The 16,749-nt window shown below is 35.0% G+C and overlaps 3 protein-coding genes and 1 non-coding gene across 13 annotated transcripts; 2 read left to right on the forward strand and 2 right to left on the reverse strand.

Moving 5' to 3' along the window:
- Positions 1 to 1,474: 1,474 nt before the first annotated feature.
- On the forward strand, positions 1,475 to 2,523 carry LOC130951396 (uncharacterized). The gene has a single exon (XM_057880044.1). The coding sequence runs from the start codon at positions 1,723 to 1,725 to the stop codon at positions 2,323 to 2,325; it is 603 nt and encodes a 200-aa protein (XP_057736027.1). The 5' UTR covers positions 1,475 to 1,722; the 3' UTR covers positions 2,326 to 2,523.
- Positions 2,498 to 9,676, reverse strand: LOC130951395 (SAC3 family protein A). 2 transcript variants are annotated; one of them, XM_057880043.1, is made up of 14 exons: positions 9,333 to 9,676; positions 9,159 to 9,230; positions 7,838 to 8,686; positions 7,131 to 7,595; positions 6,399 to 6,500; positions 6,147 to 6,244; positions 5,390 to 5,564; positions 4,664 to 5,080; positions 4,415 to 4,555; positions 4,153 to 4,212; positions 3,804 to 3,934; positions 3,585 to 3,718; positions 3,238 to 3,473; positions 2,498 to 3,002 (listed from the first exon to the last, which is right to left on the reverse strand). In XM_057880043.1, exons 2-14 carry the CDS (start codon positions 9,216 to 9,218, stop codon positions 2,901 to 2,903), a joined length of 2,970 nt encoding a protein of 989 aa, XP_057736026.1. In that variant the 5' UTR covers positions 9,219 to 9,230; positions 9,333 to 9,676; the 3' UTR covers positions 2,498 to 2,900. The 2 variants fall into 2 exon arrangements, with proteins under 2 accessions (XP_057736026.1, XP_057736025.1); XM_057880042.1 differs by having other exon boundaries at positions 4,664 to 5,149.
- A 1,050-nt stretch (positions 9,677 to 10,726) lies between these two features.
- Positions 10,727 to 10,800, forward strand: TRNAT-AGU (transfer RNA threonine (anticodon AGU)). The gene has a single exon. It is a non-coding gene; the product is annotated as a tRNA-Thr (tRNA).
- Positions 10,801 to 11,047: 247 nt separating this feature from the next.
- Positions 11,048 to 16,186, reverse strand: LOC130951226 (nifU-like protein 4, mitochondrial). Of its 9 annotated transcripts, none has more exons than XM_057879868.1 (11): positions 15,929 to 16,186; positions 15,684 to 15,742; positions 15,520 to 15,580; positions 15,202 to 15,308; positions 13,863 to 13,933; positions 13,443 to 13,751; positions 13,193 to 13,354; positions 12,938 to 13,113; positions 12,174 to 12,277; positions 11,931 to 12,042; positions 11,048 to 11,528 (listed from the first exon to the last, which is right to left on the reverse strand). In XM_057879868.1, the coding sequence occupies exons 6-11, from the start codon at positions 13,639 to 13,641 to the stop codon at positions 11,460 to 11,462; spliced, it is 822 nt and encodes a 273-aa protein (XP_057735851.1). In that variant the 5' UTR covers positions 13,642 to 13,751; positions 13,863 to 13,933; positions 15,202 to 15,308; positions 15,520 to 15,580; positions 15,684 to 15,742; positions 15,929 to 16,186; the 3' UTR covers positions 11,048 to 11,459. The 9 variants fall into 9 exon arrangements, with proteins under 9 accessions (XP_057735851.1, XP_057735848.1, XP_057735849.1 ...); XM_057879865.1 differs by having other exon boundaries at positions 13,863 to 13,957; XM_057879866.1 differs by lacking the exon at positions 15,520 to 15,580.
- Between the last annotated feature and the right edge of the window lie 563 nt (positions 16,187 to 16,749).

Here is a 16,749-nt window from a genome sequence, read left to right on the forward strand (position 1 = left end):
AACCCAAGCACTAAAGGAATCTTGGGCTCAAGTAGGGGCATTGTTCATACCCTGGCCCAAATAACAAAGGCCCAGGTCCAAATAAAAGGCCTAATCCGAAGGATTAAGCCTAACCCAAAACACCGACCTTCATATAAGAAGTCGGTGTCAACTACGACCTACTCTAAAGAAGTCGGACATGAGATTAGCTGGCAGATAAGCACTCATTCAAATGAGTAACCACCCCTAAAATCTCTCTAACCGCTTCGTAAAGCCATATCTTAACTTCTCTGAGATAATGGGACGGTTAACATCCTAAAGATGGCACTACTCCAACGGTGGTTATTGGCTCACCACTATAAATACACTGACACCCCTCAGGTATCTCTAAGCCCAATACTCTCTAGACCTGCTCACACTCTTGCTAACTTAGGCATCGGAGTGTCTTTGCAGGTACCACCCCCTCTTCTCTCACAAACAAGTCGGACGGAGCCTCCCGAGTTGCACATTCATCCGGCGACCTCCTCCTTCACACATTTGGGCCAGCCAACGCCATCCATTCAGTCCATCTCCGGTTACCCACCGTAACAAGTATATATATCCTGTCATCAAAGTGAATAAATGAAATGGCTCAAAGTTTCAATTCTTTCACGCGATTTTTGTTAAACATTCTTAGAGTTTGGTGTGTCAATCCTAATCAACTATAGTGTTGGCCAAAGAAGATTCGAAATCTCGGAATGTGCCGCGAAAAATTAAGAAATTCAAATAAAACTCAGTTATTCAACAAATGAACAAACAACTTTGATATATTTATAAGAGTTATCACAATTTTGAAACAACTACCTTATATGGACGTCAAAATACATCTACTAAATCATATTCATATAAAATATATATTGAAATATAAAATAAATTAAATAATATATATTTAATTATTTATACATAAATATATCATAATTAATTTAGTGACTAATTTCAATGTGTATATAACATTTGTTATTTAAAAATGGGTGGTGCTCTATGCTGACACCTTTAGATTTGTTTATGGTGTTGGAGATAATAGCTAGAATTTCAATTTAATTATTAAAATATTTTGATATTATAATTTTTAAAAAGCTAATCGATTTTAAACAATTTATACTAAGCTAGAAAAATTTCACGATTTCATGTTTTATATGTTTAACATACATCTTTAATTTTACATAAAATTTCGATTTTTTTTTCTACCTATTGGAAATAAGAATTAATTAAATTATGCTGAAAAATGGCCATTATTAAAATTATTGTGTTAGAATAACAGCATGTTCCTCAATTATTCTATTCCCACACCCAAAATATTAAAAATATAATATTTTAATATTCTGAGAATGATGATATATATAAAACAAGCTATTTACAGGAATTTTATTTGAATAATAAAGTTTCATCCGTTCAATAGAAAAATGTATCATAAGGATTATTGTAGCAGTATAAGATGATATTCTGAAATCTGAATTGATTGCAGAATAAACACAAAAGAGAAAGTGGGTAGAAAATGAATGAAGGAAGGAAACGAGACAGCTCATGTACCTTGAGGCATGAGGCACCTCCAAAGTAATATGTGAATAATGTGATTGAGTTATCGAGTGATGTGGTGTTCATTTTATTATACACACATTTTTTCTGAGGTTGACATTAAGTCACAGAAAAAAGGCTGCGATAAACAACAACGACTTATCCAAAACACAGAGAGAGAGGGAGAGAATGGCGAACATACCGTCGTCACTGTCTCTGCAATTCTCAAATTCATTCCCGCTTCCTTTTTCCAAATTCTCACCCAAACCTCACCTTCTCCGCAACCACCACCACCGCCGCCGCTTCTTTCTCTTCACAACCCGCGCACAATCCGATCCTGACGAGTCCTCCCAACCCGAATCTGACCCGCCCGCCGCTCCCGACGACGACGACATCGAGAACCGCATCAACCAGCTCCGTGTCCGTTACCGGAGTGGCACGGGGAAGAAAGCAGAGGCTCGAAAGGGCCGCAAGTCCAAGAAGGGATCCTCCTCCACCTCCGGATCCGGCGTGTTCTTGCCACCGGTACCACTGAAAGAACCGGTGTCCGGCGGATTGAAGGTAGACTTCGGGTTCAGCGCATACAGCGAGAGGTTAAACGGTCGAATTGCGATTCTAGGGTTAACGGCGCTGTTGCTGGTGGAGCTGGCAACGGGGAAGGGAGTGATAAACTACCACACACCAGCCATTATTCTTATTCAGATCTATTTCGTGGCCGCAGTTTCTGCCCTCTACATCAAGTACGAGAAGGAGAAGATAAGCGTTTGGCCCCAGTCCTCAACTAACAAGTAAACTTCAACCGCAAAGGCTTTTCTTTTTTCTGGCCAGGGATGCTATTTATAATTTAACTGTGCTATCTTATATATATATATATATTGTTGAGCTTCAATTTTGTTCATGTAATAACTAATACTATGGGAAAGTAAATATGTAAAGCAGATATATTGGTTCATATCATGGCATGGAAATAAATTGAAGGCGATTTTATTATCTTTGTGCACTGCACTAAATTACAATACATCTCCACAACAGTTTTATGTTTGCCACCTACCTGGAAAGAATGATGATTGATGACCACTCCAAACAATGTTTTTATGATGCCATTTTTCATTAGATCTTGAGGCAGAGTTCTAATGGTTTTTCATATGCTATTCTGTTCATACTGCACTTTACACAGCCCTTTTTATATCTTATCTTTTGCTAGAAAAATATGACAACCTACGCTTACAAAAGGTACATCAAGGGCTCCAATATTTTTTCCCACTACCTTCCTGAATGATCTTCACTATAACAGTAATCCAAACACACCCCCACCCCCCCCCCCCCCCACCCCCAAAAAAAAAAAAAAACAAAAAAAAACTACTTGGCTATAAGGGTGGGCGTGCAAAAAAGTCATTGACGGCAAGATTAGTGTCACCGTGAGCCACGGCATCCTCCGGCTCTGGAACGAATAGACTAGTTGATGAAACCTGCACATTAAACATTCCTTGAAGTGTCAGTAGGAAGAGCTTATACTGTGCATGTCAATATCTTGTATCTATAAAAGAACCAGCAGCCAGATAGCTTAGTAACAGCATGATCAGATAAAGATGAGTGATATTTCAGCAAATAAAAATTCTATAAGCTCGTATTGATAACTATTTCAGGATAGCAACAAAACTCATGACATGGACAGGGAACAAAAGATAGAGATTAGACACATACTTTTGTATCAACTACCATGTCACCATTGTTATCCGCAATTATGTTTGCACCGTGTGCTTTCAACCATTCTGAGCACTCTTCCAAAGCATCCGTGTCTTTATCATCGCTTACACCATTTGTTGGCACTACATTTGAGAATCCAAGAACCTGAGAGATATATGAAACAGGCACAGTTGGGCGATATGACCGGCACATGCAGGTCACAGCTTTAAAACGCATCTTCTCAACATAAAGATCTGCGGAAGTTAGATTGAAAATAAAAAATCACATTAGTGTGAAACGCTTAATTCTTCATAATAAGTTGCCAAAAAGCTGCAAATGAAAACAAGTTAATCTAAAATGCTCACCCATAAGGCAGGTGTTCAAGTTAGGAGCTGCTTTGTATAGTCTGAAGAAAGTAACATAATTTCCAGAGGTTACAGCTGCACGAACAGCAAGGGCATGTTTTACAGCTTCATCCTTTTTTGCTTCCTCGGATAACCTGACATCGACAAATATTAGACATCCAAAATCTGATGTACTCCTTGACAATTTCAACATGGAAATTATTAAAAATGTGGGCTAACCTTGACATTGATGATAGGAGATCTCTGTTATTATTTGCATGCATTATAACACAAAGCAAGTTGTAAGCAGCAAATTCCATATAGGACCCCTCAATCCCTTCAGCATACAGAGTTTTCAACTGAGACTGGCACTGAAACCACACAAATCCAATCAACTTGCTTCGGATTCAACAAATAAAATAACATGGCACAAAAGCAACAAGGCTTTGCACTTGGTAATTAATAATTCAATACTGAATAATTCCACAATTCTTATAATAAAAAACTCCTATTTCTTGATCAAAAGAAATTGTACCTAAGAATGGTTATACTTAGCTCCCTGATCTAAAATTAAGAATCCAACACTAACCTGATTATACTCAGGGAGGTCTCCAAACTCCAGTGCCAACCGGGCATGTGTTTCATACACCTGAAACATTATTTAGAGTTAGCGAGAGCAGTAAAGATGGAAACATAAGGTACCTAGAATAACCAGTTAAAATAAAATAGAAGGCATGAGCTATTTGAGAGCAAAAAGAAACCAAATTTAAAAATTCCCAGAACAAATGACTAGTAGGATAGCCAAAGATATTTGACGTGATCCAGTAGAAGATATCTAGACTGAATAGTACCTTGACTGTTAGATGATTGCGTATTCGTTGCACAGTAAGGTCTTGGCGAATTGACTTTAACTGGTCACATTTATAAAGGTAATTCTTTTGGGAATTTTGAACCATCAATAGTGCCTTTTCAAGGACCTCTTCAGGTCTTACCTGCAAGTTCAATAAAATTTAATCGAAGATTAATGACTAAAGTGGAGAAGGGAAGCCAGCAAAAGGAAGCAGTGTGCCATTTAAATTCATAAGACAAAGAAACTATACAGTGGCAGGGTCTGGTGCAGAAGTTAATCGCAGATAACGCTTCTCAATTTCTTGGCAAGTACCCTTTACAGTAAGGGCATCCCAGTCAATATCCTCAACAGCTTTGCTAACACCATCTTCAAAGGCTTTGCTCAACACCATGGCACTAGCCCTTCTATTATACAAGTTTCCAGCTCCAGCATTTCTTTTCCTGAAGTGATTATTTTCTGATCGATGCCCTTGCCCTAAATCGAAACGTTTAGAACGATTTTCACGTCTCTTCCTTTCCTCTGGGGAGTCCCTAAAAGCCATTGCAGCAGAATAATATTGTGTCAACCTTTGTTCTTTATCACTATCACTGGATGCATCGCCATTTTCAGAAGCATCAGCAAGGCGTTGCTTCTTAAATGCCCTTTGGGGTGTCTTGTTTGATGTTCTCTGAAAGAATGGAGAAAATTTAGTATTCCTCAAACTATCTTCCTTGTTCTCGTTGTTCTCCGCTACCACCTGCATGTTTCATTTATATAAATACATATATAATTTTGTTACTCATATAGACACATATTTCTAATTCTCAAAGTGATTAATGAGAAGCATTTCTATTCCAAAAAACAAAAGCCATTGCAAGCGATAATGCATATTATTCTTTTTTTTTCCCCAATAAAAATTAAAAAGTGAAGTTACAGTAATGTGCAGGAGCAGACCTTCGAAAACCTATAAATTTCTTACTAAGTCTATGAATAATACCTTTCTGTCCTTTTGATTTGGTAACCAACTGCTGTATTTGATAGTGTCATTACTGACTAATACCGGATTATCGACTGGCTTATCCTCTGGTAATGGTTCCCACCTACTTTTAGTTCGCCTGGGACTCCTTTTGTATTTTGGCAATGAAGAATCGTTGGTTGAAGATGGCGAACCACTGCAAGAAATGATATAAGAAAGTATAAAAGCACTGACTCAACTACTTGTAAAAATAATAATAGCCATTAGAATTTATGACACGTCAACATTCGGGCATTTGGATGCATATAATCCACATTTACAAGGCATGACACAGGTGCCAAAACAATATGGATACGGGACTCAATTCTAAAACAAAGGATAAAACACAGGAGGAATACATTAGCACAAATTCCACTAGCACCAGTGATGGAGGTGACTGCATACATAATTATAGAAAAATGAATGGTACCTGGTTTAAGCTGAAGTTATAATTAAGTTATGATAATGAAGCATGAATATTTGAGAATGTTAAAAATTATGTTCCATGAAACTAAAAACATAATAATTAGAAGAGAACCATGACAACATACGAAAGAAAGGAGATAGGAAAGCTTTCCACTTTCAGTGTTTTCTTTTGTCAGTTCTTTTTTTTTTTTTTTCCATTATGAAGATCCACCATTCTCTCTTTTTAATATTCTTACCTAATGTTATTGAAATTCTTGTTTTATCAGTGAGAGTGAAACATACAAAAACTAGAGCCAAACTGGAGACAACATACTCTTTATTGGCATTATCTGCATCTGGCATTGGGAAGAGTGGTTCCATATCCCAATTTCGTGCATATAGTGTACCATCAGCTGTTGCCTTGGTGATCATCTGGAAGAAAGTTAACGAGCCAGATAAGATTACAAAATCAAACTACCAAACAAAAATTATGTCACAAGCCAACTTTTTTCAACGGGTAACTGGCTAAAAGGAATAATGCATTAAAACATTTACTTCCAAATTCCATTGAAGAAATAAAACTCACCTCTTTCATTACAGCTTGACATGCTGCCATTTGCTTTTCGTCTTTACAACGAGCCAAAGCTCTCTCACAATAGCCACGCAAAGACTTGGGAAACATACCAGGCTGCAAGCAACAATAGTTTAATTACTTATACTTAATACATAAAGTCATAACCATGACGTGTGGTAGCAGTTATGAGTTGTTATGAACCAAACATGCAGCAAACCAATTTCTGGGAAAATCAATCCTGTTCATTCAAAATGCACCCAAAACAAAAAACTCCAGAACAAGGCGCCTTTCCCTTTTAGCCTATTAGTAGTATGGTGAAACAGGCAAAAGTCAACAGGCATATTGATTAGGGAAAGAAAGACCTTCTCAAGGGTTTTCTTTCCTTATGGTTATGTTGCAGAATTGGCTAGATGTGCTTCATATATGTTTTTCTTGTTCTTTTGTTGATTTTGATTGCTTCTCAAGTTAGAGAGAAATCCTAACCCTCAAACTATTTTCCTTCACCTTAATTATTTGTTTTCATTTTTATCCAGTACTCTATTTATGCTACAATAACTTTAAATAACTAGTTTCCATCAGCATGTAATAAGATGTTATGTTGAAGCTTTTTTTTTTTTCTGTCTTCACATTCCTTTCACTAGTAATATATGAAATAGAAGTGTATAAATTGGCAGGTGAAATACTCTAGGATGCATTGTACAGAAATTAAAAATAAATATTTGGATATTATTTCTAAATTCTCACCTTGAGTATTGAGTTAGCAGCATCATTAGATGCCACTTTCTCAGATGGCTTTGGAATTGAGACAGCAATATAAGCAGGTTTTACTGTTGGACTGCTTGAAGAGTTATCTTTTTCGGTTTTGGGCTGTCCGAATGTCAAATTTGAAGCAATTCGAGGATTTGTTGGAATCTGCAATTTACTTACCCGTTTCGTATCCAAAGATGGAGCAGTTTGCATGGGCATCTGGTTCACCTGTTGAGCAGTAGCAGGAGGAGGATAAGAAGGAGGAGGAGGAGGAGGAGGAAGGTGTAAGTTGGCCCCTTGGGAAGAAGCTGTCATCGGCTGATCCTGAAATTTATCATAAGAATTATTTAAATCTAAAGGACTTTGATAGTTTGGGGGAATAGGATTAGTGTGGTGTATTTGAGAACTTTGGCCCCCATGTTTCCAGTAACCATCATGATCACCACTATTTACAGCAGCAGGCTGACCACCAAAACAAACAAACAAGAAGTTAATAAGTTAATTATGTTTTATCCGATGGAAGCCACACAATATTGGATATCGTATATACCAAAATTTCATCATAATAGGGACGCAACAACTAGCCTAACATCAATGCATATATCAGAATACAGAAAAGGGAAAAAAATTAGCCAAAGCAGTTCAACATGTATAAATATAATTGGTTTCCCAACATTTCTTTTCCCTGAAAATAATATTCAAACCTGAAAAGAAGGCATTGCAGAAGAGCTGGACTCTTGCCTCCAATATGGTGCATATGATTGTGGTGGCTGGCTATTTGGAGTTGGATAACTACTAGTAACTTCAGGAATAGAGCATGACAAAGTAGATGAACTTGGGACAGATAAGTTCTCTGTCCCTGGTGCACAGCTGACTTCTGTTTGGTTGTAATAGTCTGCCCACTGCTTGTATTGTTGTTGATACTGCACAGAAGGGGCTGCAGTGTTGGAACTATAAGAGGCAGTGGAATCTGGTGTGTAATTTGTATAAGAATGAGAAGAATAACTTGAATAACTTCCATTGTTCCACCCTGTTGCTTGGTTTCCATAACCGCCACTGTTTTGGTAACCGCCATTTGTCTGATAATCACCAGGATTGTAATAAGTGCTTGAATAACTTGCGGATCCAGCATAAGACCCAGTATTCTGAAAGGAGGAAATAGGCTGATAAGGAGCACCTGTGTTTTGATATGCTCCTACAGGCTGTGTATATGTATGATTAGGTTGCTGCTGATAGTTGTTATAGTAGCCTGAGTATCCCGCACTGCCATAACCATATGGATTAGAAGAACTTGGGTATGATGCGTATGCATTGTAATCTTGTGGTACATTAGCTGTTCCCAAATTTGATGAATTACCAGCAACTGACGATACGTTTTGGCCTTCTTGAATGCTTCGTCCAGGTGGTTGTGGATGCTGATTATACTGGTAGGGTGGATTAGAGTAAATTCCATTTGTTGTGGAGCTATGAACAGTCCATGAAGCAGCTTCTGATCCAGCCGTAGGTGCAGTGTATGAAGATGGCTGATGTTGTGTTGCATCAATATGCCGATTCTAAAGAAGAAAGAGAGGTGGGTTATGCATCTAACCAATAATCAAGATGCCTAGCAAAAACAGGTAAAAGCGTACAGAAACTGAACCATTTCTGAATCTAAATAATTTCCAACACAGAAAATTACAGGCAAGGAAACAATGACTATTATTTATCATCTGCAACTATAATATTAGCATATATGACAGTACAGAGAGGAGATCCCCAAAGTTGGTACAAACTTTCAGTCTTTTCCTAACAGGGTCAAATTTCTCCAGAGAACACATATCAAACAATGAAAATTAAATGACAAACTGAAGCTTCCAGCAACATATGAATCAGAGTTTAGATAAAAATAAACAAACAAATAAATAATGATAGGTGAAGCAAGGTTATGATTAATATTGGATTTAAAGCTTATGCTAAAATGAGTAACATGAAATTTGAGTATCCCTAGTAGTTTGTAACTAGAGAGAGACAAGCTTCATAGATTACCTCGAACAGATGGGACTCCGCAGCTAAGGTTTCGGTCTTACTTCCTTCGTTGGCCATCATCTCTCGAACACGCTGCTTGACAAAGCACACCACACGATTTAATTCACACAAATCCAACCAAAAATAAAAGACAAAAACCCTAATTAGTTCATAGCAAATCTTTACATCACAAACCTTGGAGTAGCTCGGGAACGGAAATCAGGGGATCAGATACGCATCGGAGGAACCGCGATAAACCAAAGTTCGGAGAAGACGAAAAATAGAAGATTCAACGAAAACAAAAATCAAAGCAAACGAAAAATAAAAAAAGAAACAAACAGCAAGATACTAATTATTAACAGAGGAAGATTAATGAAAAATGTGAAAAAGTAAGAAAGGGGGGACTTTGCAATAAAATTTTAAAAGGGGTTATTGGCGAAAACGCAGGAACAGAGCACAAAAGAGGGATTTGGGAAAGAGAAAAAGGAAAATTTATGCGGGCGTTCGGGTCACAATGTAAATACTAAATAAGCGAATTGGCAATACCCTTTGATTTCAGAAACTATAAATAAATGAGTTAAACTGTTTTTTCCTAAGAGATTGGATTTTCCTTAGTAACATTATTTCGGGATTTTTGCAACTGGCTACTCCCGTTTTTTCTTTACGTTACCGACTATAGTACAAAATTAACCATCATGTCATGACAGAAAAAAAAACCCACATGTTAAATATACACGTTAATAAAATTTTAAAAATATTAAAAAATAAAAAATAAAAAATAAAAATCCAAACAAGACAACTATTTCCTATTACACTATATCCAAGTGCTAATATTGAATGTTATGCATGATAATATATTTATATTTATTTATTTATTAGAATTTAATTATTATATAATATATTATCATACACAAAAATTTTAAGTTTATGAGTGACCTAGGATACATAGATACGGGACACGACATATATGCGAATTTTAAAATTTAATAAGACATGGAAGACTATATAAAATATAAAGTATTTTTTAAATATATTATAATGATATTTTGATATTTTATTGATATTAAAATATAAAATAAATTTTTAAATATTTTCTCTTAATTATATAAAATATTTAAAATATTTTTTGTTTTAATAAATAATAATATATATTATTTCTAAATTTATTTAAGAATATATATCAAGAATAAAGTTGGATGTACGGACACGTGATGATATTTAGATGTGTCTAAACATGTCTAGTAAAGAATTTTTTATTTTTTATTAAAATACGGCAGACACGCCAAACATGTCTGGTGAAAATTTTTTTATGTCAAACAAGTGTCAATAAGTGTCGTGTTCAAAATGTGTCTGACACACAGACGCAACAAATCAGCGAAGTGTTCATGTTTTATAGCAAGTGACTAAGTCATATATTTTTCTATTAATGTGAAATTATGTTTTTATAAAAATTGGTTTAGAAACATAATATATGCAAATTAAATTCTATATAATCGAATTCCATTATGTAGAATTTATTTATTTAGAATCATGTTTTGAAAGATAAGTGACAATCATCAAATGTGAAATATGATTAAAATATAACATCTGCTTTCGTAGCTCAGTTGGTTAGAGCACCCGTTTAGTAAGCGGGAGGTCTTGAGTTCGACTCTCAACGAAAGCAAACCAAGTTTGTCCAATGAGCTATAGGTATACAAAAAGAAAAAAAATATAAATAGGAGTGTACATAGTTGAAATTAACCAAACTAGTGTAAAATGCTAAAATAGCCGATTACAAAATTATTAAACTAATTTTAAAAATTGATTATCCAAAATGTGGTTATAAATTTTTAACTAATGGACCATGTTTTGAATTTAAAATGTTCAAACCTAAACACAAGTTTAGATAGATAGATACATTCAAAAAAATATTTAACAGACAACTTTCCATATTCAATGGTCATTAATTACTATGAATCAAGGGATTTTATTACATTACACGAGTGGCCCCTGTTATGCAATTAATACAAGCGTCTTAGGCTTCAGTCAGGCATAAAGTAGATGTGGACTATACCACAATACCTAGGCACTTGTGTGATTGTGTAAATCGCCAGCAATTTAAAGTGAAGGCCAGCAATTATCCTATTAAGGGATAGGGTAATTCATGCAACTCTACAAAGTATCCAAAAAAAAAAAAACTCTATTTTCTTTCCATTATTTTTTCTTCATCCAAACAACACACAAAGAAATCTACTCTTCCTTCCATTTTCTCTTCTCCTGTTTTCTTTCCTTCCATTTTCTTTTTCTATATCCAAACAAAGTGTAAATGTGGAACAAGTTCTACTATTCCATTTGTCCACTTAATGCTTCTGCTTCATCTTCAGCATCCAGTTCTTGTTCAACTCCTTTGACCTGTAAAGCAAGCAGCATTGGAAATTTTGTTCATGGAATTCATTCCATTAATGTTGCTATGACAAATGCCAATTTGCATATGCTAGAGAACAAGCTAAAAGAAAAAAATTGATCAAACATTTGGTACAAAATAAGAGCATGATCCCTATGATAATTAAATCCAAATTCCACAGTTTGAATGTGAAAAATAAAGAGGAAATAAGTTTTGTAACTGGCACACTATAAATTTTGCCTTCTAATTCTAAGCTTACAACAAACAAAGCTGCTGCTCTTTTTCTTAAAAAAAAAAAAACGTAAAGAAACTGGAAGGGCAGAACAAACTTTGTTTCTAAGCACAAGCATAGTCCCCAGTAGGAAACAAGAATTAATTTCAGCACAAGAAGATATCCCAGAACTTGTTACCTCAGGTACATAATGCATCAACATATTTTCAATGCCGGATTTCAAAGTCACCGAAGAACTTGGGCACCCACTACATGCTCCTTGCATCTTAAGTTTTACTATTCCAGTATCCCTAGATAAAAACCACAATAAATAAATTAACTTGGTAAAAATATAATTCTATAATGCCAGTAGTTGGACGCTCTTCCTAAAAGTTTCATCCATGTGCTTCAAAACCAAAATAACAAACTATTAAGAACTTACGGATCAAATCCTCGATATTCAATGTCTCCACCATCATCTTGAACAGCCGGCCGAATACGAGTCTCCAACAATTCCTTGATCATTGCAACAGTTTCGGAATCATCCTGTACAAAACACATGCATACTACCATTTAGTTTAGGCCTCTCAAATATGGTTGAGTACATACTCAAATGTACTCCAAGGTTAAAACATTTTCATACTACACAAGGTACTTAGATTAGTTAGATACAAGTATAGAATATGTTAAGGAAAAAACCATCTGAACTGATTAGGTGGGGAACAAGGGAGTGAATGCCAATTTAGTGGGGAAATGGTGCCTTTACATCAAACCCTAGAAGAACAAAAAGAAAAAAAGAAAGGTACAGGAACAGAGACAGAGGTTTTCTTCCAGTTGGCACAACACAAAAAATTACCAGAAGGGAAAACGATGCCTAACTTAGCAAAATGTTTGATGACTACAGCGATTAACCAAACTTAGTAGCATCTCATACATGATAGCAAGGCAAAGCAAAAGTTATTATATTGCTGATATAAATCTAGCATTAGTCTTTATGCAACCAAGTGAAATAAAGGATTCAGTGACAAATACATGACAGGTATGCACTCTGGTTAGCAAAAGCCAAAGACCTCATAAACTAATCACAAAAAAGCATGTTCACATTTGCTAAAATGACAAAAATAACATGAGTGGCGCAATCATCAATACAAAAACAACATAAGCATTTGAATAAACTAGAAAAGAACAAGGATGCATAATATTTACCTCTTGAATAGCTGTATCCATGGCTGCAGCAGCTTTAGAGTCCAAAAACAACGGCTGACCAGAGGAGTAGAAATCCATAATGGCCGCAAATATCTCAGGCTTCAACAACTCCCAAGAAGAATCATCAGATTTCGTCACGGTAACAAAATCAGACCCGAAGAAAACCCTAGTAATCCCTGCAAAGCAATCGCAAACACGCATTCACCAAAATGCCAGCTACAAAATGAAATTGAACTAGAGGACAAACAAGAATACCATCAATTCCAAAGATTGATTTAGCGAGAGGCGAATTCATAGCCGAACGCGCGTTTGGGAAGTCGGCGCTTCCAACTTCCATGACAGGCTTCCCGGCATAGAACATCAGAGACGAAGGATTCGGTGTAGGCTGCGTTTGGATGAACATGTTCCTCCTTTGCCCTGTTACGACGCACAGTTTGAGTTCAAACAAACAGAGAATAACAACCGAAAAAATATCAATGCAAAAGAAGAAGAAGAAGAAAAATACCTCCGAATCCCAAGAAGGGGGAAGATTTGAGTGATGGTAGTGGAGAGGCGGAGGAATAAAAGGCATTGTGGTAGTGGCGGTGAAACGACGCCGTTGTGCGCACGGGGTGGATGATGGAAACTACACTGTTCTCCGCCGCGGATTTGGGCGTTCGGAGGGGATGTCGTGCCCGTGCTGCTAATCGGAAAAAGTTTCTCATCGTTAAATTTCCTGTTTCTTCTGACGGTGAAGGTGGTGGAGCTGAGGTTATTTCTATTGTTCTTTTTGTTGTTAGGCGGTGTCACAGACCAACCACTTAACGACACGTGGCTAATAAGGGAGAAAATATGTTACGTGCCTTGTTTAACCAATAAGGGAGAAATTATTCATACGTACAAAATCAATTTGGTTTCTTCGTCAGTAAATTTTTCGACATATTACCTCGAACAGATGGAACTCCGTAGCTAAGGTTTCAGTCTTACTTCCTTCGTGGTCATCATCTCTTGAACACGCTGCTTGACAAGGCATACCACAGTCTACACGATTTAATTCACAAAAATCCAATAAAAAATGAAAAGCCAAAACCGTAATTAGCTAACAAGATTGCAAAAACATAAATTGGTAAAATTATTAGTTTAATAGATCATTGATTCAACAAAAATTCAACTGATTTAATTAAATATTAAATAAAATTATTAAAAAATTTAATATATATAAATTTAATAATTTTAAACTTAATAAAATTCAATTATATATACCACAGCCAAGATCATGGAAGGTTATATCCAATCATGACGAAATATATCCTAAATAAACTAAATTAAAAAAAATTAACCACCAAAAAATTTTCGAATTATTAATTCAAACACTGTGGACAGAAATACTCAAATTTTACTATCAATCAAATTATTTTTAAATAATTTAAAAACATAACAACAATACCACCAATAAATATATATTTTTAAAAAATATCTTAAAAATTAAATTTTAATATAATTTTTTACAAAAATAATTAAAAAAATGAGATATTATTATTCTTAAAATTTGATAATTTTTTTTCTAAGTATATATATTTTTATGATTTTTAAAATTATTATTAGTTGTTAGCAAAAAAATTACAAAAAAAATATATACTCAAAGAAAAATTATCAAATTTTAAGAATACCAATATCTCATTTTTTTAATTATGCTTGCAAAAAATTGTATCAAAATTCAATCTCTAATATATCTTTTGAGAAATACATATTTAATGTTATATAATCTTGCAAAAAAAACTAACATTAAATATGTATTTCTCAAAAAAACTAACATTAAATATGTATTTCTCAAAAAATACATTAGAGATTGAATTTTGATACAATTTTTTACAGACATAATTAAAAAAATGAGATATTATTCTTAAAATTTGGTAATTTTTTGTTAAGTGTATATTATTTTGTGATTTTCTAAAAATATTATTAGTTGTTAACAAAAATAATTATAAAAAATTATATACTTAACAAAAAATTACCAATTTTTATATATAATAATATATTATTTTTATAATCATGCTTGTAAAAAATTACATGAAAATTCAATCTTTAACGTATTTTTTGAAAATATATATTTATTGTTGAGTATTATTATTGTGTTTTTAAATTATTTAAAGGCATTTTTGTTGATAGTAAAATTCGAGTATATTTTTGTTCGCGCTTGAATAATTCGAGAGCGTTTTTTTTGTGGTTAACCCTTAAAAAAAATCTCAATGCTCTTAATACAAAAATTAAATTAGACAGTAAACCATGAATCTTTAGCACACATCAAGAAGATCAAGCCTGCCACAACAGCAATAGCTGAATAGCATTCATCTAAGGTTGAGCCATGGAGAAACTTGTCAAATAGCTCAGCCTGTGACAAGAATATGTTAATTGTTAAGGAAGAAACAAAGTCATAAAATCATTCTAAACATAAAGAGAACTTTCACAAAATTATCACATGAGCCAAGTTAGTGATTAGGCAGCTGCCAAGTTTCGAAATGATATTAGGTAAATTACAGTATTTGTATTTTTCAAAAAAAAAAATCAGGAAATAAATAAGCAAATGGCTAAATAGAAATTACCAAAATAAATATAACATTTCTTCCACTTTCAACTTTATCACTTGAATAATGAATATATGTTCTGTCAAAGGAAAGTAGGAACAGATATCCTCAATCCTAATGATTTATCCATATCAAATATTATGATGCTTTGTGCTTGAAGCTAACGATCTTAACCCATATACCTGGAAAACTTTTATTACTTTCAGTTCACCTCTTCGCTTGTTCTCAAAACCTTTAAGCTCTGCAAGGGTTCCATCATCATTAAAAAATCAAAAATAATTCAGAGGGAGCTCAATTATTAGTAATAAAATTCCACAGTAAAACCAGCAACACAATTATTAGTTGGAGTAAAGGGACACAGCAAAAATCATTAACAAAACTACACAGCATAACTAATGAACTGTTATCAATTTATCACAGTGCTTACCGGCGGCGAAGAGGAAGGGGGAGTGACGGCGCGACACGGCGAAAACAGAGAGAGCTCCAACAGAGGAGAGGAGATGCGGTGGCGGTGGGCTATGCCGGGCTGTGGGGCTGCGGTGGCTACGGCGGCTGCGTGCTACGGGGCTGGGGGGCTACGCCGCTAGGGTTCGTCGCATCTTTTCTTTCTTCTTTCAATTTTGAGGGAGGAGAGGGTGAGTTTTAGCGTGTGCCTATCGAGATCAGCTGCCCTTTATTTTTTGAGAGGAAGAGTCAGAGGTTTCCTGGTTTATTATGAAATTTGGTTGCTCCACCCGATAGGTCAAAGACTAATTCGTTGCGGATTTGAATTCTATTTAAGGGTTTGTCGTTGGCCAATAAATTGCACAAGACAGGGTTTGAAACTCCCGACACTTGTTTAAGTGAACGAGTGAGCTGACTACTCACCAACTCAAGTTGGTTTGCTCCCACATAAATTTTGTTATTTGAAGAAGTGAATCCTGGTTTATTTGGAAATGCATCCTGGTGCAATAAATATTGGGCCGGCCCGTCCAATGTCATAACATCTTTGCCCTTGTTTTTGTTATAGTTACCCGCAAGGATTATTTATTGTGTCTAGTGGAGGACAAAAATATTTTATTGTGAAAAGTTGAAGACCAAAAACAGAAAACCTGAGAAGTTTTACTAGAAAAAAATTGAAAGACAAAAAACAAGAAAATTATCATCTCATTGTCTGAAAGTGTGGCTTCTCTTCTCTGAAACTTAAATTCCCAAATTGAGAAAGTAATGGTATCCGGTCTGAGAGTTTGATTGCGGCCAAATTGCATA

This window comes from Arachis stenosperma, chromosome 9 (genome assembly GCF_014773155.1).
Source record: "Arachis stenosperma cultivar V10309 chromosome 9, arast.V10309.gnm1.PFL2, whole genome shotgun sequence".
Taxonomy (NCBI): domain Eukaryota; kingdom Viridiplantae; phylum Streptophyta; class Magnoliopsida; order Fabales; family Fabaceae; genus Arachis; species Arachis stenosperma.

Excerpts from the sequence above, each read along its gene's own strand:
- LOC130951396 (XM_057880044.1), top strand. The coding sequence starts at position 1,723 with ATGGCGAACATACCGTCGTCACTGTCTCTGCAATTCTCAAATTCATTC.
- LOC130951395 (XM_057880042.1), bottom strand. The coding sequence starts at position 9,218 with ATGATGGCCAACGAAGGAAGTAAGACCGAAACCTTAGCTGCGGAGTCC. Across the intron at positions 7,596-7,837 it reads CTGCAATGCCTTCTTTTCAG|CCTGCTGCTGTAAATAGTGG; the intron begins GTTTGAATATTA and ends TTTGGTGGTCAG. Across the intron at positions 3,719-3,803 it reads CTCCTATCATCAATGTCAAG|GTTATCCGAGGAAGCAAAAA; the intron begins GTTAGCCCACAT and ends TGTCGATGTCAG.
- LOC130951226 (XM_057879866.1), bottom strand. The coding sequence starts at position 13,641 with ATGAGAAACTTTTTCCGATTAGCAGCACGGGCACGACATCCCCTCCGA. Across the intron at positions 13,355-13,442 it reads CCCCTTCTTGGGATTCGGAG|GGCAAAGGAGGAACATGTTC; the intron begins GTATTTTTCTTC and ends GCGTCGTAACAG. Across the intron at positions 11,529-11,930 it reads TGATGCATTATGTACCTGAG|GTCAAAGGAGTTGAACAAGA; the intron begins GTAACAAGTTCT and ends CTTGCTTTACAG.